The sequence below is a fragment of the Microtus pennsylvanicus genome, chromosome 9, assembly GCF_037038515.1.
Source record: "Microtus pennsylvanicus isolate mMicPen1 chromosome 9, mMicPen1.hap1, whole genome shotgun sequence".
NCBI lineage: Eukaryota > Metazoa > Chordata > Mammalia > Rodentia > Cricetidae > Microtus > Microtus pennsylvanicus.
The window spans coordinates 43,900,421-43,920,141 of record NC_134587.1 but is presented as its reverse complement, the minus strand read 5'-3'; the positions used below and the strand labels follow the sequence as shown (position 1 = coordinate 43,920,141).

At 47.9% G+C, this 19,721-nt stretch overlaps 1 protein-coding gene across 1 annotated transcript in view; it reads right to left on the bottom strand.

The window, feature by feature from the left end:
• Med27 (mediator complex subunit 27) overlaps positions 1-19,721 on the bottom strand; it is a 184,237-nt gene that overhangs the window by 51,003 nt on the left and 113,513 nt on the right. The window contains exon 4 of the mRNA XM_075985621.1: positions 6,808-6,901. Coding sequence (XP_075841736.1) covers positions 6,808-6,901 — 94 coding nt within the window. The remainder of the gene's footprint in view (positions 1-6,807; positions 6,902-19,721) is intronic.

Sequence of the window (19,721 nt, the reverse complement as noted above, 5' to 3'; positions counted from 1 at the left end):
CACAGTCACCTGTAATACTTTTATGAGTAAAGAAAGATTGTTTAAGAAAAAAATGATCAAAATGAACAAAAGTTCTTCAGCTATCCATCTTTCTTTCCTTTTTGGTGGTTGGTGAGGGATATTTAAGCAAACTTTACCTATCATGATATTTCTGTCCTTTGCCAGTGCTGGTCAGTCCTCCAGGCATCTGCCCTTCTCTGTCCATCTCCTGGCTACAGAATTAACTGGCAGAATGTCCCAAGTTCTTGTGGTTTTATTTCACATCCAGGGCTTCAGTCACTGATAAATTTCTAGTCATGAGATTGGTCTGATCTATTATTTGATACTCTTGCTGTTGAAGAAGGTTCTTCCCCCTCCTGCTTTTCATCTTCTGCAGTCTGATCTCAAACTCCTGGCCCTCCTGGCTCTGGTGGCAGTCTCCTTAGTAGTGACACACCACAGCACTCAGCCTTTCTTCTCAAACCAGTAGTTCTCATCATTTCGGCCCGGGGACCTCTTTCTACTGAAAATGGCTGAGGGTCTCCAGGAACTGTTGCACCTATGGGACGGAGCTATCAGTCCCTACTGCAATAGAGAACGAACCGAGGCCAGTCTGAAGGACAAAAACACATGGCCCCGAGAGCTCGCCATGCCAATGTCCCCCAGCATTAGGAGCCTGAAGAACTCCACTGTGGACATGTCAATCAGTGAGGAGCAGGAAGGAGAGGAAGACCTCCATCTTCCTTAGAAGCAGTTTGACCTCATGGTCCCAGGGGAGAGGTCTGCAGCTTCTTGCCCTCAGATCACAATTTGGGAATGGCTGCCTGAAAGAATGGAGTTTTAGAAGCAAACATCTTTAGGGCCCGAGTTGAAGCTGTCTTTCTGTAAAAGTGGAGAAAAACAACCGGGGAGATGGCATGTTGTGTAAAGTGTTTGCTGCACAACCACAGAGACCTGGGTTTGGATCCCAACACCTGTATCTAGGTGAGGCAGTATGCACCTCCACTGCCAGCACTGGGAGGTGGGAACAGTTGGATTCCAAGGGCTTGCTGGCCAGGAAGTCTGGCTCCAGACTCACTCAGAGAACCTGTTTTAAAAATAAGGCAGAACCTGAGCGTGGCACTGTGCACCTTTAATTCCAGCTCCCAGAAGGCAGAGGCAGGCAGATCTCTGTGAGCTGGAGGCCAGCCAGGGATGCATAGTAAGATCCTGCCTCAACTAAAGTTGAGATGTAATTAGGGAAGACACCCAATGTCACCTCTGGTTTCTATAGGTGCATACATGCATACTTCCCACACACTGAAAATACAGACACACAAGAGCGGAGAAACACAAAGACCAGTTCTTCGTACAAGGCTTGTAACTGGGATCTTAGTGACTAAAGCATTAACAAAGAACTCCCATAATATTCAATGCGGTAACAAATGTGCTAGAACTCAGGTTTTCATGGCTCCAGCAACCACTGCTGGTGCAGCACAAAAATATGGCAGGGGTGGCCTTCAAGAGTGTCTGATGGACAGGAAAAACTAAGGCCTCAGCCTTTAGCGTTCTGGGAAAATCCGATATTCAGAGCTGCTGGCGGGTACATATTAATGTAACTGTCTGGAAAACGCATCGGCGATATGGAAGGGTGAACACCTGTGTGCCTGAGCCAGGTTTCCCAACCTCCATCTTGTAGTTTGGTGGGCTGTGCCTGCTCACTGCAGGAGAACACACATAGCAGAATCTCTGGCTTCTATCCACTCAAATGCCAGCATAAAATCATCTTAAAAATATTGCCAGTCACTGTCACACACTCCTTGCGAGGCAATAATCAGTCAAGAACCACTGACCTAATATACATACAAGTAACATTATACAGTCTGAGCAGGCTTCTTTACATACTTAGGAATAAACACACAGATACACACACCTCACAATAATTAAAGAGGTCATGAATTGAAAGAGAACAGGGGATTGGTCGTATATTGGAGAGTTTGGAGGGAAGAGGGGAAAACAGAAATGATGTAGTTGTGTTATAATTTAAAAATTATTTAAAACAAAAAACACATACTCTCCTAAAGCAAGCCAGTTCATGGTGAGAAGTCAAGCAGATACCAGGTGGGAGGATAACAAGGTAACCCTTTAGGCCATCAGGACCCAAAAACAAGGGCCAAGAATGCTCTGAGCAGAATTGTTTATAAAAAACCCAGAAACAAATCAAATGACCACTAATAGAAAAATAACAGAATATTTCCTATCAGAAAAATGAATAAGTCAACAATTTGAATAAAATGTACTAAACAAAAAAGGTTGAGTGAAAAATTAGTTCTTAGCCGGGCGGTGGCGCACACCTTTAATCCCACCACTCAGGAGGCAGAGGCAGGCGGATCTCTGTGAGTCAGAGGCCAGCCTGGTCTACAAGAGCTAGTTCCAGGACAGGCAGGCACCAAAGCTACAGAGAAACCTTGTCTCAATCTCCCACCAAAAAAAGAAAAAGAAAAAGAGAAAAATTAGTCCTTAAAGACAATATATAATAGCTTCCAAGTACACTGAATTAAAAATGGGAAAATGAAAAATTATACTTAGTAATACAAATAAAGCCCCTTGAGGAGTGATGACCAAGGGAGGGAGAACTGACACATGCTGCAGACAGATTATACATCAGCGGTGGCACGGTTTATATTACTAAAGATTTTAAAACATTAAAAAAATTTATCTATGTGTATGTGTGTCTGAATCTGTGCACATGAGTGCAGGTACCAGAGGAGACCAGAAGATGGCACTGGAGGCCCCGGAGCTGAAGCTACAAGTGGTTGTGAGCTCCCCAATGTGAGTGCTAGGCACAGACCTCTCATCCTTTTGAACAGCAAGCACTAAGCACCTCGGTATTATTAAACAGATATGAAAGGGTCATACCTAGATCAGCAATAGCACATATAATCAATTAAAGACTGGGATAAAACCAAATTACAAAAACTTTACAACCTTCTGAGCCCTCTCCCAGCCTGAGAGGCTAATAAGCCTGGCCTCTGGACTTGGGTGGTTCCCGTCATCCATCTCTTCCTGGCCTCCTGTACTCCAGTCATCCCCTGATGAATCTCTTTACCTGAGTTCCTCCCTTGGACCTTGCTTCACTACACTTGGGTGGGTTTTGTCTTAGTTCCCAGCACATTGTCCACTCCTCCTGGTACCACTTTTTCCCACGTTCCTAGTCCAATTCTGCCCCTTAACCTTGTCATTCCAACAGAGGTAAGGCGGCAGCAGCTGGTCCCTGCTCCTACTTTCTACACTGCAATGGAAGCCCTGGAAGTGTGGGGTCTCCAACTCTCAGGTCTGTCCCCCTCTGAACGGTAGGAATTGCTTCTGCAGCACAGCTCATGTATCAATCTGATGCCAGGGCAGGGACGCGCCAAGGGCCAAAGGGCCGGGCTTCCAGGGCTCTGACGGTTGTTTTTCTTTTACAAGCTACCCTGGAAAAGTTTCTCTTGGATCCATTTGTAGGGGCAGAACTGCTGGGTGCAGGGCAGTGGTTCTCAAGGTGATGTGGGCGGGTTGTCATCTCTTTAGGAGTTTAATGTATTTCTCAAAATGTACTCCACAGCTTCAGCTGCTCTTAGGGTATATGAAATGGAGATTTAGGGTTCTGCCTAGAGCAACCAACTCAGGATTTCTGAGCAGCCTGCAAGGAATAATGCATCGTGGGAAATCACCCAGTGACTCTGAGGACCACTCAGGTACGAAATCTATTGAACTCAGTGAAGAAATCCAAGTGTTAGCAGAGCGGCAGTTCAGTTGCTAGTGAGCTTCTTTCTGAGCAGCCTGCAAGGAATAATGCATCTTGGGAAATCACCCAGTGACTCTGAGGACCACTCAGGTACGAAATCTATTGAACTCAGTGAAGAAATCCAAGTGTTAGCAGAGCGGCAGTTCAGTTGCTAGTGAGCTTCCCAAGGACTCTACCAACCAGGGCAGAGTGAGATGGGATAACATACCCTGTGGTTTAAGGAAGGCAGCATCATTGAGGCAGGAAGGCTAGTGAGTAGTTTTGGAGAGATGTGGACACAAACCTAAGGCTTTGTAAATCAAATTAACATCTAAATAAAGATTATAAACTAGTAGGGTATATTTCAAACATTCCAGTGCAAGCTCCATTTTCTTATGTTTTATACCTAGTTGATCAGTCAAACGCTGGAGATGATAATGTTTTAAGTGATGTGAGAAGCCAGCAGCTTGCTCCAGTCTGACTCAGTTAAGCTCTTACAATATTTTGACTGTTGGAGGAAAATTAATAATGGGATGTTAGGCGGTAGATTAGCTGAAACTAAATATCAACACAGCTAGATTTATTTTTGGATGACTGAGCTCATCCCTTCAGAGAACAGAAACAGCCCTCATTATACCACGAGCCACTAACTCACACGGCAGCAGGACAACTCCCAGCGAGCTGAGAATTAGGTGGCCCATTAGCTGTGCTTTGGAATGTACAGGCCACAGGTGATAACCAAGGCTCACAAAGACACTGGGGAGACTTCACTAGCAACTGGCTGGTGAAGGATTAAGCCAGTTCAATCCCCTGCAAGGAGCAGGTAGCCTGTGAACGAAGGCGCACCACTGAGGTCAACCAGGCTTTTCTAGCCTTCTGGCATTCAGTGTTTACTAGGTACCCACTTGTTCCCAGCCTCATCATCACACCTTGCACACATGCGCTACCCAGAAGTGTTACTATGCACATAGGGAAGGTCCCAGTGTGTTTCCCAGGTTGAATGTGGCTCCTTTTTCTGAGGGGCCTGAAGCCCTGGTGCTTCCAGACCAACAATGAAAAGCCACTTTGGCTTTGGATGAGCCAAATAAACCCTAGCTGCCTAAGACAGAAGCCTCAGAAAGTGTCAAGCTGCCCTCTTTCCCCCACGCTTTCTACATAGTGGAGAGGCTATCAACTAAAGCTGTGAGATCCCAAATTACGGACTGCCTGGAAGTGATTGCCGAGAGAGTAAGAACACCAAAATGGGTTCACCCAATCATGCCTTTTGTCAATGGACTGACAGGGTCAGTGACTCTGTTTCCTATGCAGATGCACAAGCCAGCCAAGAACCTGCTCTCCGCTCACACAGCAGAAACTGGAGACCTCTAACGTCAACGGAACTGGTGGAACTAGGACTTAAGACATGTGCGTGTGTGCGTGTGTGTTATATAAAATACAAAGCTGGAAATAATCCCAGCATATCTCAGCAATTAAGGAGAAAACTGTTCAAGTGGACTTCAGAAATTATGTATTACAATACACATTACATTTACAAATGAAATATTGCAAACTTAGAAAGCTCACATCCTTTCCATTCACTGGGCAAAAATATACATGTACATACAACCAGCTTTTCTGAGATGAAGGGGCTGAGTGAAGAATGGCTCACCTGGGTGACTGGTGATCTGTACCCGGGAAGATGCCATGGGGGGTGGGGGCGGGGTTCACATGGGACTCAAGGCAGCAAGACTACATGCAGAGCCTTGCCTCCCCAGAACCCACCAAAGCCCAGCCTTTGTTTTTTTTTTTAAAACAGGGTCTCTGTGTAACAGCACTGGCTGTCCGGGAACTCACTCTGTAGACCAGGCTAGACTCAAACTCACAGAGATCTGCCTGCCTTTGCCTCCTGAGTGCTGGGATTAAAGGCATGTGCACCACTGCCTGGCAGAGGCCATTCTTTGTAAAACATGCTGCCATAAAACATGTGTGCTAGGAGGTACCCATCATACACAGACATCAAACCCCTCTCATGGATACCACAGCACATCCCTAGCTTCCAAAGCACACTGTCTTTGGTCAGTTTATGAAAATACAAATGTTAGTGGACTGTAAGCTCAGAATTCTGAGTGCAAACCCAGAAGGAACAACAGACTCAAAAATCATTGGTGACAAAGGTTCAGATGCTTTTTCCTAAACTGTGAGGATGGTAAAAGACTTTCATAGCCCATGAAGTCCTGAGGCAACATGTTCATTCTCTTTAACAGGATAGAATAGCTGAGAACAACTCAGTCTAATCTTTTAGGGAAAATAGAAAATTTACCCCAACACTGCTGGGGAGGTTTTTACACGACCCAACCTCAGGCCAAATAGCTTATGGTGCCTTCCTGCTCTTGGTAACTTTCACCGGGGCTGCAATTTGCTCAAAAGCAAGGCTTCAGAGTGTAGAGTGTTTATCCTAGAGCAGTGGCTTTGAACCTGGGGGTCGAGACCTCTTTGGGGGTCACCCGAGGCCATCAGAAAGCACAGATATTTACCTTATGATTCATAACAAATAGCAATGAAAGTAATTTTATGGTTGGGGGTCACCACAAGATGAAGATCACATTAAAGGGTTGGAGCATTAGCGAGGTCGAGAACCACTGCTCTAAAGGATGCCAGGAAAGAGAAGGCACGTTCCTTGAGAACCACTGCCCTAAAGGATGCCAAGAAAGAGAGAAAGCACGTTCCTTGCTACTCATCTGGGATTTCATCTCCAGTGCCTAGAGCTTCTGTAACAAGAATCGTGTGTGTGTGTGTGTGTGTGTGTGTGTGTGTGTGTGTGTGTGTCCACGCGCATGTGTGCAGGCCAGGTGGGTGTCAGGTGTCACTCTGCACCTTACTTTTTTCAGACAAGGCCTTCATTGAACCTAGCGCTCGCTCACCAACTCAGCTGTGCCACGGTGCTAGCTCGCTGCAGGCCCTTCCTGCTTCTCTCCTCCAGTACTAGGCTCGTAGTGCATGCTACCATACACTTTACTGAGTCATCTCCTCAGCCTCCACAGGGAGCTGAGCTTTAGACAGGTTTTTCCTCCACACATCCCCACACACAGGCAAGCAGATCTTACCAGAAGCATTGCCGAGGTGCCATTGGGTCTGGACAAATGAATGGACATTTCTGGAAACATCCTGTCAATGCGGCTGATCACATCATCGACGTACCTGGGTGTGGAAGAAGTACATAATAAGTATGAATAGGAGTCCTGCTGGAGGCTGGGAGTCCACCGACTTCCCTTCACACCTAGTACCCCACTTTTAGTTGTGATGCTTTTTGAAGAAGACAAGATTATAAGGCCCTTATGAAACCTCTTTTTTCCTCCCATGACCCTTTGCAAAGGGGCTCTGTTTTAAGTGATTATATTTACATTTTAAATGAAGTACCCTGAAAGCAGCTTAACTCTCCACAGGGATATGTGTGTCCCCTCTACAGGCCTCCAGTGTAAGCACAGCCCTGTGTTTCAGCCGTGTCTTCTTTAGTTGGACCTGACAGCTCGCTGTGTTTTCAGTTTTCTTAGATTTCTGCTTGGCTTTTATTTGCTCAGCTTTCTATGTCCCTATTACCACTTTATTCCTAACTTTATTTCTAAATTCCACGACTCTAAAACCTTTCTTTGTAACAGTCAAATATATCAGGCGAGCTAGAAGTTCCATTTTCACCTCTCCGCTGGCCTCCATCTCCCAGGGTTTACTACTCACCAGGACCACTGGCACTAAGCATTGGCATGGTGCCGGGTACTTATTAAGGACTCACAGATGACAAGTGTGCTGGCGGGTGGTCCTAAGAGCCCTCCTGCCCTGCAGTGGAGGCTCAGTGGAACATGCCGGCCCACAGCACACACACAGAGTTGGCTCTGCTCCCTACATAGGAAACCATGCCAGCTCACTATCCAGCCACACTGACACAAAGGATGTGCACAACTCACCAGCCAAGACCCCAAACTTCCCATTAAGGGGTCTTGGGATGGGTTTGACATCCACTAGATGTAGCAAATTAAATTCCATGCCCATTCCACCAGGGACACGCTAGGTTACTTTCCAGGGAAAAGCAGAGGTAAGCTCCTTGTCCACAGGATCCAGAATTTCAGCTAGATACCTGGGGCTCAGGAGAGACAGTGCACAGGACGCCATCTGTTAGACCATGAGCACCACCATTCTGCTAATGAAGTCAGAAAGCAGCTCTCAGGCTCAACGTGTCAGGTTTCTTGTGGAAGGAGGGCGGGAGGGACTGCAGAAGGCCTGTTAACTACTAACGAGGGCCGTGGGCAGGGGGAGCAGAGGCAAAGGGAGGAAGGGGTGCTGTCTGGGGTGCTCCCGCAGGAGGTGGCAGCAGGGCTTCTGGTAGTCCTCAAGGAGCCCACCAATTCCGTGGTACCACACGGGCGGCTTCCCCTCAAGAGGAGCATCATGAGAGGCTTGCCATTAAAAGCTGAACTGGCTCCAGGCATTTCTTGAAGGCAAGGCCCCACCCTATTAAGATGTAGCAATTTTGGAAATGTCATTCCTGGGTGACTAAGAAACACTGCGGTCTTCTGCGATCCCCTGACTCACAGCCTCATAGGACATCCTGGCATCTAAGCACGAATGCTCCTGCAGAGGTGACTAGAAGAGAGGAAGGCATCAGCGTGGCCCTGCCTGGAGTCTGCTGGACAAGCAGAAGATGCATGACAAAGCCGTGCCAACTCGGGCGCTGGCAATGCTTATCTTTGAACACTTCGAATCTATATGTGTGGTTTCAACCCATTTCTCCAGACTCAGCGCAAGCAAACAGCCTCTGTCCTGTGTGAATGGAGGTCACTGCTAAGTATATGCTAATGTGAGGGGCAGGCAGGGTCTTCTGCACGGTCCTCAATCAATAGCCATCATAGCTCTGGAAGGGAACTCAATGCATATGCACAAGTTCAGCCCAAAGACACATCATAACCTGCTCCGCCTTGTTATCTTTCACCTTGAAACCGTCAACAGACCACCTGGAAATCAGATTCCTTACTAGGCTGGAAAACCTGAACAGTGGCTATGTGATGATCCTGGGCCACACACAAAGTTGGAGCCAACCTCACCTTGCATTTTCCTAGAATTCCAAACCAACCAGTTGGTCCATATTTCTTTTGAAGCATCCAGAATTGCAGTGGGCAAGCAGTAAGCACCCCTGGCCATTTCTGGACCCTACTGACAATGGGGACCTTTATTTGGAAGGGAAGGTAGTGGCAGAAGAAAGACAGTTCCTAGGAAAGGTATCTCAGCTGGCACAGGAAAGCTAAGAGGCCTAGGGTGGGTTTTCTGGGGTTTCCTCCTGCCTGTCCGCCCGCCCGCCCGCCCGCCCGCGATCTTAGATAAGACTCAGCAAACTCATTTGAAAATTCCATTGAGCAGAAATGAATTTTAAGGAGACTGTTTTTCTTCACAGGCCTAACATAAAGGAGATGCAGATTCCTTTGTTACAGGTGACATTATGCATTTGCCAAAAAGAGACCAAAGAAAGTCAGCTGCACCTTTAGCTGAGGAAAACAGTGTCTAGATTTTAGATGCAGAAATCAAAACACTTCATTTTTAAATAGACCCAGCCTTAGAGATACAAATGAGCCACGAGTAAGTTGACAGAAACCAGGGAGGCTTGCCACACCAGATTAAAAGTCTGGAGGCAAAAATGGTTTGCTTTCTGCTGAGGGTGGGGCCGGTATGTATGTGTGTGGGGGGTGATCTTTGGCAGCTTCCAGAATGCTGCCTCCCAAGACAGCCGATGCCGCTTGCCTGCATGGAGCTCGCAGAGCACATCGCCGGCTCGTTGCTCTAGAGCAGGGCTAAGGACAGGTAGGAACGGCTTGCTCTCCTCCCACACTGCCACCATATGTCACACTCTGCTTTGTGGCAGAATCAAATTACTTTAATTTTTACCTTTCTCGAGCAGGCAAACAAGCAGCCACACCACAGTGGTGACGAGTCCACACTTGAGCAGACGCGGTCCCGCGGAAAGACATTAATTTGGAGCCAAATTGAGCAGTGAGTCACAATTTGCACATATCTGTCAACCTGTTAACAGGGTAATAACTTGGAAGGACTGCTGTTCCTATTTACATTACAGGAGGCTTTAAAAAATGGAGAAGCTGCTGGGTTCTCCTTTACTCTAACACGGCGGCGTAAGAACTCGCCTGGAAACACACAATTCTAGAAACACAGGTTCAGATCAAGGTGTGAATCTTAATTTTTAGTATTTTCAGGCAAAAAGTGAACTTTTAAGTAACTAGTGTGTCCTGTTTCTCTGCACTTGGTTCCTGAGATAAACTTGCGCAGAGCAAACAGAACTCCCCTCCAGGTCCCCAATGGCACCCTGGGACTGGACTGCAGACTCACTGCTTAGCATCTCTGCCACAACAGGCAGCAGAAAGCATCCTCCCACCCCACCCCCAGATGCATACTCAGACCCGGCCCTAGCCTCGTTTTCCTGTTTCTTTAAATGGCCTTCACAGGAGAACTGAATGACACTGCCCCCCCCCCCCGAAGTCATCTCACCCAGCAACCCATTGACAGCTTTTCCAAGAAGTGGTCCACAGAGCTATGAGAGCGGTCTTGTTCCGTAGGATGGCCAGTATCTCCATGCAGCCACACCCCATCAGCATGGCAGGATGTTACTCAGATATTTCTTCCAAAAGCTAAAGGCCTTTCGTAAATATGTAAGACTGTTGGGTCCTCCAAGTCCCTTCCTGGGCACACTTCAGTCTTTCTTGGGCCCCAGAGCCCTAGGAGAAGGTACTACAAACTGAAACCGATGTCTCCAAGGCAGTCTACATACAACCTCCTGTCTGTCTGTGGACCCTGACTGCAGTACCCGTGTCGAGACCCTTCTAGAATTAAGGACTCTGGTTTCTTTGCTACCTTCTTTTTTTTTTAAACTTTTAATGATTTATTTAACTGTATTTTATGTGCATTGGTGTGAAGGTGTCAGATCTTGTGGAACTGCATTTTCAGACAGTTGTGAACTGCCATGTGGGTGCTGGGAATTGAACCCGGGCCCTCTGGAAGAACAATCAGTGCTCTTAACCGCTGAGCCATATCTCCAGCCCCTCTTTGCTACCTTCTGAATGGGAATGGTTTCTCAGGAGAGGTGTTTTCATGGAGAGGGTACCCGCCCGCCCGCCCGCATCTCTCAGTTACCGGCCTCTCCTGGAAGGAGCACAGCTGCCGCAGTGTGGATGCCATCTAACAGCCGTGTGGGCCGCAGAGCCAAGCTTCCATAACTGCTAGGCGAGCTTCTTTACTTTTCAACTGACAAATTAAATATTGCGCGCATCTACCTTGTGTGTGTGCTCTGAAATAAGCACACATTATGGAATCTATTATCAAGCTACTGAACACATGCCTTATCTCACATATCACACTTTTGAAGTCAGAAAAAATTTAAGAATGTGATGAACTATCACTAACTCTAGCTGCTATGCCCTATAATGGAGTTTTTGAATTCGTTCCTAAGACTGTATCCTTTAGAAAATATCTCCCCTAGCTGACCCCCCATTTAAAGCCCATGGTAACCACCATTTTACTCTCTTCCTCTATGAATCAAACTCAGGTTTGACACATGAATGACACCTTGTAATATTTCATCTGTCTGTGCCTGGCTTATTTCATTTAACACAACGACTTCCATGCTCCTCCAGATTGACAGGGTTTCCTTCTTGTTGAAGCATCCATTGTGCCCACACCATGTTTTCTTTATCCCCTAACACACTGACGGACACGTCTGATGATGCCAGCTCTTGACTATCGTGACTAACAATGCAGTGAGCGTGCGCACAGATGCCAGAGTGGGGCTGCTAAGTCACATGCTACTTCTGAGGAACTTCCCTGCTATGTCCTGGCACTCCCTCACATTCCCTCCACCAGTGTGCGAGCATCCCTTCCCCCACTCTCCTTCCAGCACCCATCTCTTGTAACAACTCTGTCTGCAACAAGGTCATGAACCTACTGCAGGACCTCAGAGGTGACCTGAGTATGGGTGGCCAGCTCTGCAGGGCAAAGGCACACCACCCATGCCTTCTAGGAGAAGTATGCTCTGCTTTCTGAGGCAGAGCTCAGAAGGGACTTACGTCTCAAGTCCTCGGAGGCCAAGGAGATCCACCATCTTTCCACACCAGAACACTGTGCTCAGATGGGCCCACCACAAAGCCCTGGGCGCTCTTCCTTAGGCTAACTTCCTCTGGAAAGCCTTCCCTGGCCCTGCCCTTGTTCCAGCCATCAATCACTACACCCTACCTCTTACGGCACCGTCACCTCTCCACATGTAATTACACAATTTGTGAGGGGCTGTTTCTTTAAAGCCCTACTCCTTGTGGATTCTTTAGGGTCACGTGGCCGCTCTCTTCATGCACTCACTGCCCAGCACCGAGCCACATTGCCTGTGCTCCTTAAACACTCGTTGAATGGGCAGACAGTACATTAGAGATTGCCCATGGACCCAGGCTGGGTCATTATGCAATGAGATGTACAGTTCTCTGGAGCAGATGAAGAGGCAAGGCGTGGCAGAGGTCACTACATTAGCCATAGAAAGTCATGCACAATGGCAGACAGAGCTCATTGTAAAACATACCTCAAAGAAAGCAGCAGAGACCCTTTCAAGTCTTTAGGCTTAATGTCTGCCCGTAGAACCCCTGCATCTGTTCTTGCAGAAGCTTAACGCCTCTTAGAAGCAAGAGCCTTCTAAAGAAGCATGCTGTACCAACACGCCGATTTTAAAATGCCACTTTTAATGAACTAATTAATTCTGCAAAACAGTAGTACAAAGATGGGCATTATCAGATCGAGGCAACAACACCAAAATGATAACAACAGGGAATGGAGAAGACGTTTCTAAAGATAACACTTCTGCAAAATATTCATTTTCTACTCTACATGGTAAGGCATTGCAAATGATTTGTTATTAAAGACTTAACATATTAAACTGGACAGATGGCTTAGCCCTCTAAGTCTGACCTCTCCCCAAAAGGGGGAAAAAAACCAACAAAAACCCCAGCCCATAAACACAACAAACCTGGCCCCTAGCCAGTGATCTCCTGTTAGTGTGATGCTCAGCTGCCCCATCCAGATTTAAATAGCATTTACCCCACACAGTGTGTAAGATCCACGCTGTTCATTTTCTCCACCCATACATGCCCTCAGAATTATGGATGCATGTATTAATAATAAACTACTTTTCCAGAGAGGATAAAGCCAGAGTGACCACCGACACATTTGCAAGATCTGGAAGTGAATGCGAAGACTGTCCTCCACACCCGTCCATGCCCATAAGCCTGTGTGGCTTCTGCTTCTGACAGGGGAGGAACAAACAGGGGCTTGTCTGATGCCTCCATGGGAGTGAGGCTGGCTGGACAACGCAGCCACTGATGCCGGAGGAGGGGACTGGAGGTGAGGTCAGTCTTGCTCACACTCACGTTTGTAAAATGTTGGCACTGCGGCTTGCAGGAGGTCTGGTTGTTCTCTCACGAAATGAAAAGTAATTTCTAAAGCATGTGCTGGAAAGCAGGAATCGGTGTGCTGAAGACAGAAACAGGAGTGCCTGCTCAGGTGTCTCCATCTCTGAACACGCCCTTCCCATCCCATTACAGATAGTGGATAGCTACTAGTTGACCCTTCCAAGGAAAGATGCTCACAAGCTTAAAGTTTCCTTGTGAACTTCCACACTGACATGGGAGTGTTGGTAGGTCTGGGGGCAGTGACTTCCTAGGAATGACAGTGGCCAGGGAGGGTCACCCTGCTCTCTATTTTGTAGCTCATGAGTATGTGCACATGTTCCGTGAAGGGGAGCACCCAGGCAAGCAAGGAACTCACTAGCCCATCTCCAGAAGTTGACCAGTCCAAAGGCTCAGCACACACCGAAGCCAGCCAAGCCTGGCTGCTGTCTGTCCAGTAGCCTTGCAGGTTCCTGGGCATCTTATGAACTAAACCAGGCAAACACCACCAGGAAAGGAGACCTTTAGCAGACTATACTGGCTAGCATTATGTCCACTTGACACAAGCTAGAGTCATCTGGCAAGAGCAACTTCACTGAGCAATGCCTACTTAAGACTGGCCTACAGGTAAGTCCGCAGGGCATTTTCTTACCTAATGACTGGTGCGGGAGGCCCAGGCACTGTGGGTGGTGCTACTCCTAGGCAGGTGGTGCTAAGCTGTAGAAGAGAGCAGGCCGGGCAAGCCACGAAGACTGGGCACAGTATGCAGTGCTCTTCTTTGGCCTCTGCTTCAGTTCCTGCTCTGACCTTCCTCAGTGACGGAGCGTGACCCCAGAACAGCCTGATTCTGCCCTCAAAGCGCTCTCTGGCCTTCCATTCACCCTTTCCCAACTCTGGGAATAAGAAGGCAAGGGCAAAACTCTTGTTTTACAAGCGATAAAACCAGGTTCAGTGGCTTGCCCAAGGCCAGGATGAAGTTAAGGCACCCAGAGCCCATGAGCAGAGATGTCTTACACACTAAAGTCTGTCCCTTAGGTGTGTGAGGACCCTGTGTTTGTAAACCCAGTGAGGAAGTTTTCATATGCACAGTAACAAAATGTGAATTCCGCCCTTTCTGTTCCTTCAGTAAATGGCCACCCAGTGCGGAGCGAGCGCAGGGACTTGAGAGCGGACACGGCAGAAGACAGCTTAACAGTGACTTCACTACCTTCCCTATAAACCCACTGCTCAGGAGAGGAAGGGGAATGCCCACCCACACTACAAAAGCACGCAGGCTCCACTTCCCCGAAGACTAATTAATAGCAGCTAATAGTGATGAGGTCACTTCACTCATCTCAGAGGGCTCAGGGTGCTGGATGGCCATGAGGCAGCAGAAGGCCGCTCCTGGCAGACTGCGAACACCTTCCCAATTCTAGGAGTGTCCTTCACGTCACCTGTCACAGCTGAAACTGGCCACACGCGCACATTAGCCTGCTCGTCTCCGGCTCTTTTGGGCAGCGCTGCGAGCATGGTGACTAGCTGCGGCAGGTCAGCTGGTGTCTGCATGCAGAGTAAGATTGCATGCTCGTGCAGTATTTTACTGCCCCGAGAATGGAGAGGGTGGTGCTCCTGGAGATCACCACCTGTGTGCACAGTAGGTCCTGCCACAACAAAACCTCAAGCAAATGTGTACTGGTTGTCCCGGTGGGTCAGCACACTCTAGAAAACCACAAAACAATCCAGGGACAAACAAGGGCGCTTTTGTATGACGGCTGCCCTGTTACATTTCCACGCAACAGACAACTCTAGAGAGTCTGAGCCTCCCTCTCTAGCCCCTGGGATGTAGCCACGCAAAACATGCTCAATAAACATCTGGTTTTATTTAAACTGGAGAGATTTAATCAGACTGGATCAAAGCAAAAAAGATCACAAGAGTGAATCAAACCTTCTCTTGCAACTGTTTCTTCTACAAGTCAAAGCTCTAAACCGGAAAGCGTCACCCAACAGCAAGTGTGGCCAAGTGAGGCTGTCCCTTCTGACAGCAGCGACACGGGGTAAATGGGTTAGGAGGCACAGAAGTGGGGTAAAGGTGGGAGGGCATAACTTGGCAAATTCCCTACTGCTCCTCCTAAGCCAAACCCCCACAAGTCTTTGCTGAGTGAAATTTTCTTTGATGCCCCCACATGAAAATCGCTCAGCCTTCACATCATGTATCACAACCTGATTCACACATCTGGAAAACTTTCTGCTTGACGCTGCCTGGGCCACTGGAACAGAACATCAGGAATGGCCAAGTCCACGCTGAGCCTGCTGCTACAGCAGTCTCTCGTCAGACTCTGACACCTGACAACAGCAGCTTTGGAAAGCAAAGGGACCCGGGTGTCCAGCCTTCCTCTGCCCTCATCTCAGTCCTCTCTAGCCCTGGCTCTGTATCTCACAACAACACCATCGACTTCGGCCTGCTGCGAGGACTGCGGGAAGAATGTATCCCGAAGCTTTCAGCTTGGGGTACACAGTTAGGGCCAGCTGCTCCCTCGACACAATAAATACTGCCTTCCTCCCCAACACGAGTGAGTACAGTGGACCGCAAAGCCTCACGAGTCCACTGCAGCCTGAAAACCCCACCTGAGAAAGCCCAAGAGCAGGGAACTCTTCCAGGCCTTCGTTCTTTCTAGCATCTCACTCCATTCCTGCTAGAGAGAATGCAGGCAGGTAGACTGCTTGCTTAGGCAAGATCCCGAGCTACGAGTTAGTACAAGGTGGGCTAGAGGAAGCAGGCCAGGTTCCGGGCCAGATTTGTGCTGGGCGTCTTCATTTGACTCCGTCTGTACTGCACTGTGCTGAAGCTGGCCCACACAGAACATCAACTAGACTTCTGGCCTTATGGTTAACAGCAAGTGCTGGCTGGGGAGCACTGAGGTCTGGCTAAATGGCTGCAGGCCTGCCGGGCTGAGTGTTTGTTCAACCCCAGCCAGAAGAATGGCAAAGGTGTCTATTTAACATATCCAAGTGCACCTAGCCACCAGGTTCTCTCAGCAGCCCTCAGTCCCACCTGTTAGCAAGTATGGCTGGCATATCTTACCCTCTACCCTGAACTCTTTAGCCCAGAGGCTGGGCTGCCCTCTCCCCAAGGTTCTGCCCCTATACCATCCTGACATTTTGGTTACCTGCCCCTTTTGTACCTTTGACCTTCTGGCTGCTGCTCCTGGTCCCCTCTCCCACATGGCCCAGCTCAGCCTGGTCATGTCCACTCTGGACCGTCCCAGATGACCCTCTTTCTGACTATGTTCTCTCGCATACCTACAATAAACTTTCCTCCCCACCGTACCTAGGAGCAGCCATAACCTTTCCTTTCCTTTTTATTTCTTTTTCTCATTCACAGGGCAGCACGGCGAGGGTGGTTTTGTCTCCACAGCTAAAAGGTGGCAGCAGCAGTTTCTCTTTCACGTCCTTGACAACCCCCACCCTCTAATCCTCCTCAGCTTCCAAGCAAAGCCCTGGGTGGGAGTTTCCTCTGGAGGCTGGACCCTGAGGCTATGCCATGTAAACCACACCCAGACTTCTCCCTCTCCTCTGCTCGGGTTTGGTCAAAGAGAAGCATTCCGGTTGTTACTATGGTTTGTTCTTGGTCAACTTGACACAAGCTAGAGTCATCTAGGAACAGGGAAACTCAACTGAGAAAATGCCTCCATTAGACTGGCCTATAGGCAAATCTGTAGGGTATTTCCCTATTAATCGCTGGCATATGGGGGCTCAGTGCTTCAGTTCCTGCCTTGAGTACCTGCCCTGACGTTTTCCAGTGATGGAGTGTGAGAGTTGTAATTTGAAATAAACCATTTTCTCTCTGACTTGCCTTTGGTCCTGGTAAACTCTGCTAAGACAGGGGGTGGGAAAGGCAGTCAGGAGTAGTACTACGTACTTGTGATGTCACTAGCAACCTGTTGCACTGGGCTTTCATCACTCAGTGTTCTGACTGTCCATTCTGTCTGTCTGTCCCAGCACCCAGGCCGACCTCTCACACTGGAGGAAGGACAGCACAAGGAACTGTCTAAGGCCCTGAAGGTCAACCACCACCCCAAGCTGTTAACAACTTCTTCATCAGTCAGAGACTTTCTCCCTCAAGTCCCCTTCCAGAACAGTGCAAAGTTCTTCCTAAGTCAATCACACCACCAAAGCAACACAGATTCTCCATGCGAGAGCACGATATGCAGCGACCCGGATATTGAAGTTAACTGAAAGTAACAGCAACGTGCGTGTTCTTGACTAATATTGAAATGAAACTCTTCATATTCTGTTCCTTAATTAAATAGCATTCTATTAGCAGAATTCCCTAGACTCTTTAGCTGTGGATGTGGCTTCGTTCAGAAACAGACCAGCAGGTGAGAAACAGGTACCAGGTCTGGTTCTTCACCTTTATTCTCCCCTCACTCCCTTGGTGACGCTGGGGATGGAACCTAGGGCCTTGTATAGGCTAAGCACATGCTCCACTACTGAGTCTTATCCTCGACTCCATCCTTTCTTCCTATGGGTTCTGGGACTTCCCAGCTTCAGAAGAGAACATCCGCAAATCACTGCCAAGCGCTAACCAGCTTCTCTCTAAGCTCACTGTCCAACTCACATGAGCTCCAAACTGCAATACACATATCCACACAGTGGCAGTGACACATGAATAAACATTTTCATGTCAGCATCTACATAGATAGAAAAACAGATAACCAACAAATAAAACCAGTGGCTTCACAAATACCATTTTGCTTAGCAAATGGTATTTTTCTTTTAGTTTAAGAAGTGAACTTATTTGAAGAAAGCTATGCAGACAATGGCCTATCTGCAGAAGGTTATGACAAAAACTTTACATGCAACTAAGCTTAGAAACCCGGCCAAAGCAGATAATTTAACAACAGCTTTGGCTGCAAAAGGGTTTGCCTATTTGTAAATTCTTGTGGTTTCTTCTCTATTCTAGGTAATTCTTCCCTTCCAGACCTTACAAAAGGTTTCCGTGCCTCCACTTGGAGATATTGAAGAAGAAATGGACAGGTTTCCCAGGAGAGGCCGGGTGTTCAGCTCAGCAGGACCAGGAAGCAAGGGCTGTGACTGATCACAGCAAAGATGACCATGCTGAACCATGTTTCTGGGAATGTGGCGTCAACATGCAAGTGTTCAGTGAGGGGAAAAGAAGAGGCCCCAGCACCAGGCATCTGTACAGCCAGCCTGCCATATTCTGAGTAGCTAAAACTGCCAGAACACTGCGACCAGTGGAGCCACACGTAGGGTTCTCTCATCTAAGTACTAACCAGGACAGACCCTGCCTAGCTTCCAAGACCAGACGAGGCTGGGTGTGCTCAGGGTGGTATGGCTGTAGACCAAACCTAGGATTCCACTTGAGACAGAATGGTGGTTTACAATATATGAAATTGTGACAGGCTGGGCATAGTGGCACATACCATTAATTCAGCACTGAGAAGGCAGAAATGGGCAGATTTCTGTGAGTTCGAGGTCAGCCTGGGCCACAAAGTTAGTTCCAGGATAGCCAGGGTTTTTATACAGAGAAATTTTATCTCAAAAACCAAAACAAGCTCTCTGCTTCCCCTGTCCCCTCGCTTCCCATTTCCTTTCCAATAAAAACCCCTTCACATAAAAACAAACAAATAAAACAAAACAAAACAAAAGGAGCCACTTAGCCAGGAGTGGTAGCACGCCTTCAATCCTGGAGCTTGGGAGGCAGAGGCAGATGGATCTCTGAGTTCCTGAGTGTGAGGCCAGTCTGGCCTACAGAGTGAGTTCTAGGACAGCCAGAGCTACAAAGAGAAACCCTGTCTCAAAACAAAGCAAACAAAGAACTCGGTGGCAGTCTTTCAGATCCTTTTCTTGTGCATCAGAGATAACCAGAGATAACGAAGGTCAACCACTTGATCACCTGATAACTGAGAGGACCAAACAGACACAGTAACACGCTGCTAGGTCTTTTCTCAGAGATCAGACCTCAATTTCAGTTTCCTGAGACTGAATAGCAGTTTCTGAAAGAGCCATGAACAAAGGGCAATTAATCACAATGTAATCACCCCAGACAACAGGGACAAGGTAGATAGGATGTACCAAGTCTGGGCCACTGAGTCAGCCCCCACAGTCAGTATGTACTAGGCTAGTCAGCCTCCATAGCAGCTCAAGGACAGTGGCCTGGCACTTGTCCATGCCTGCCATCCAAAACAGAAAACTATAGTCCTGACCAGTCCCTGGCTAGTCCTGGCCAATTAGAACATACAGATATGATTGGCACTTGCTTAAGCTAATCATATTCAAAATGACCTAATTGCCTTAGGACCCCTGCCCCCTTGGCTGTGCTTAAAAGGAGCCTGTAGGCTCCTCTTGGGGTCTTCACCATCTTGCCTTTGTGTGGGATGTGCAACCCCAGCATTAAAAGGAGCCTGTAGGCTCCTCTTGGGGTCTTCACCATCTTGCCTTTGTGTGGGATGTGCAACCCCAGCATGCTGGAATAATAAATGTGCTGATTGTAGACATGGATGGTGTTCTTTTGCGGGACTTCTCCAGGACCCTAACACTAACCA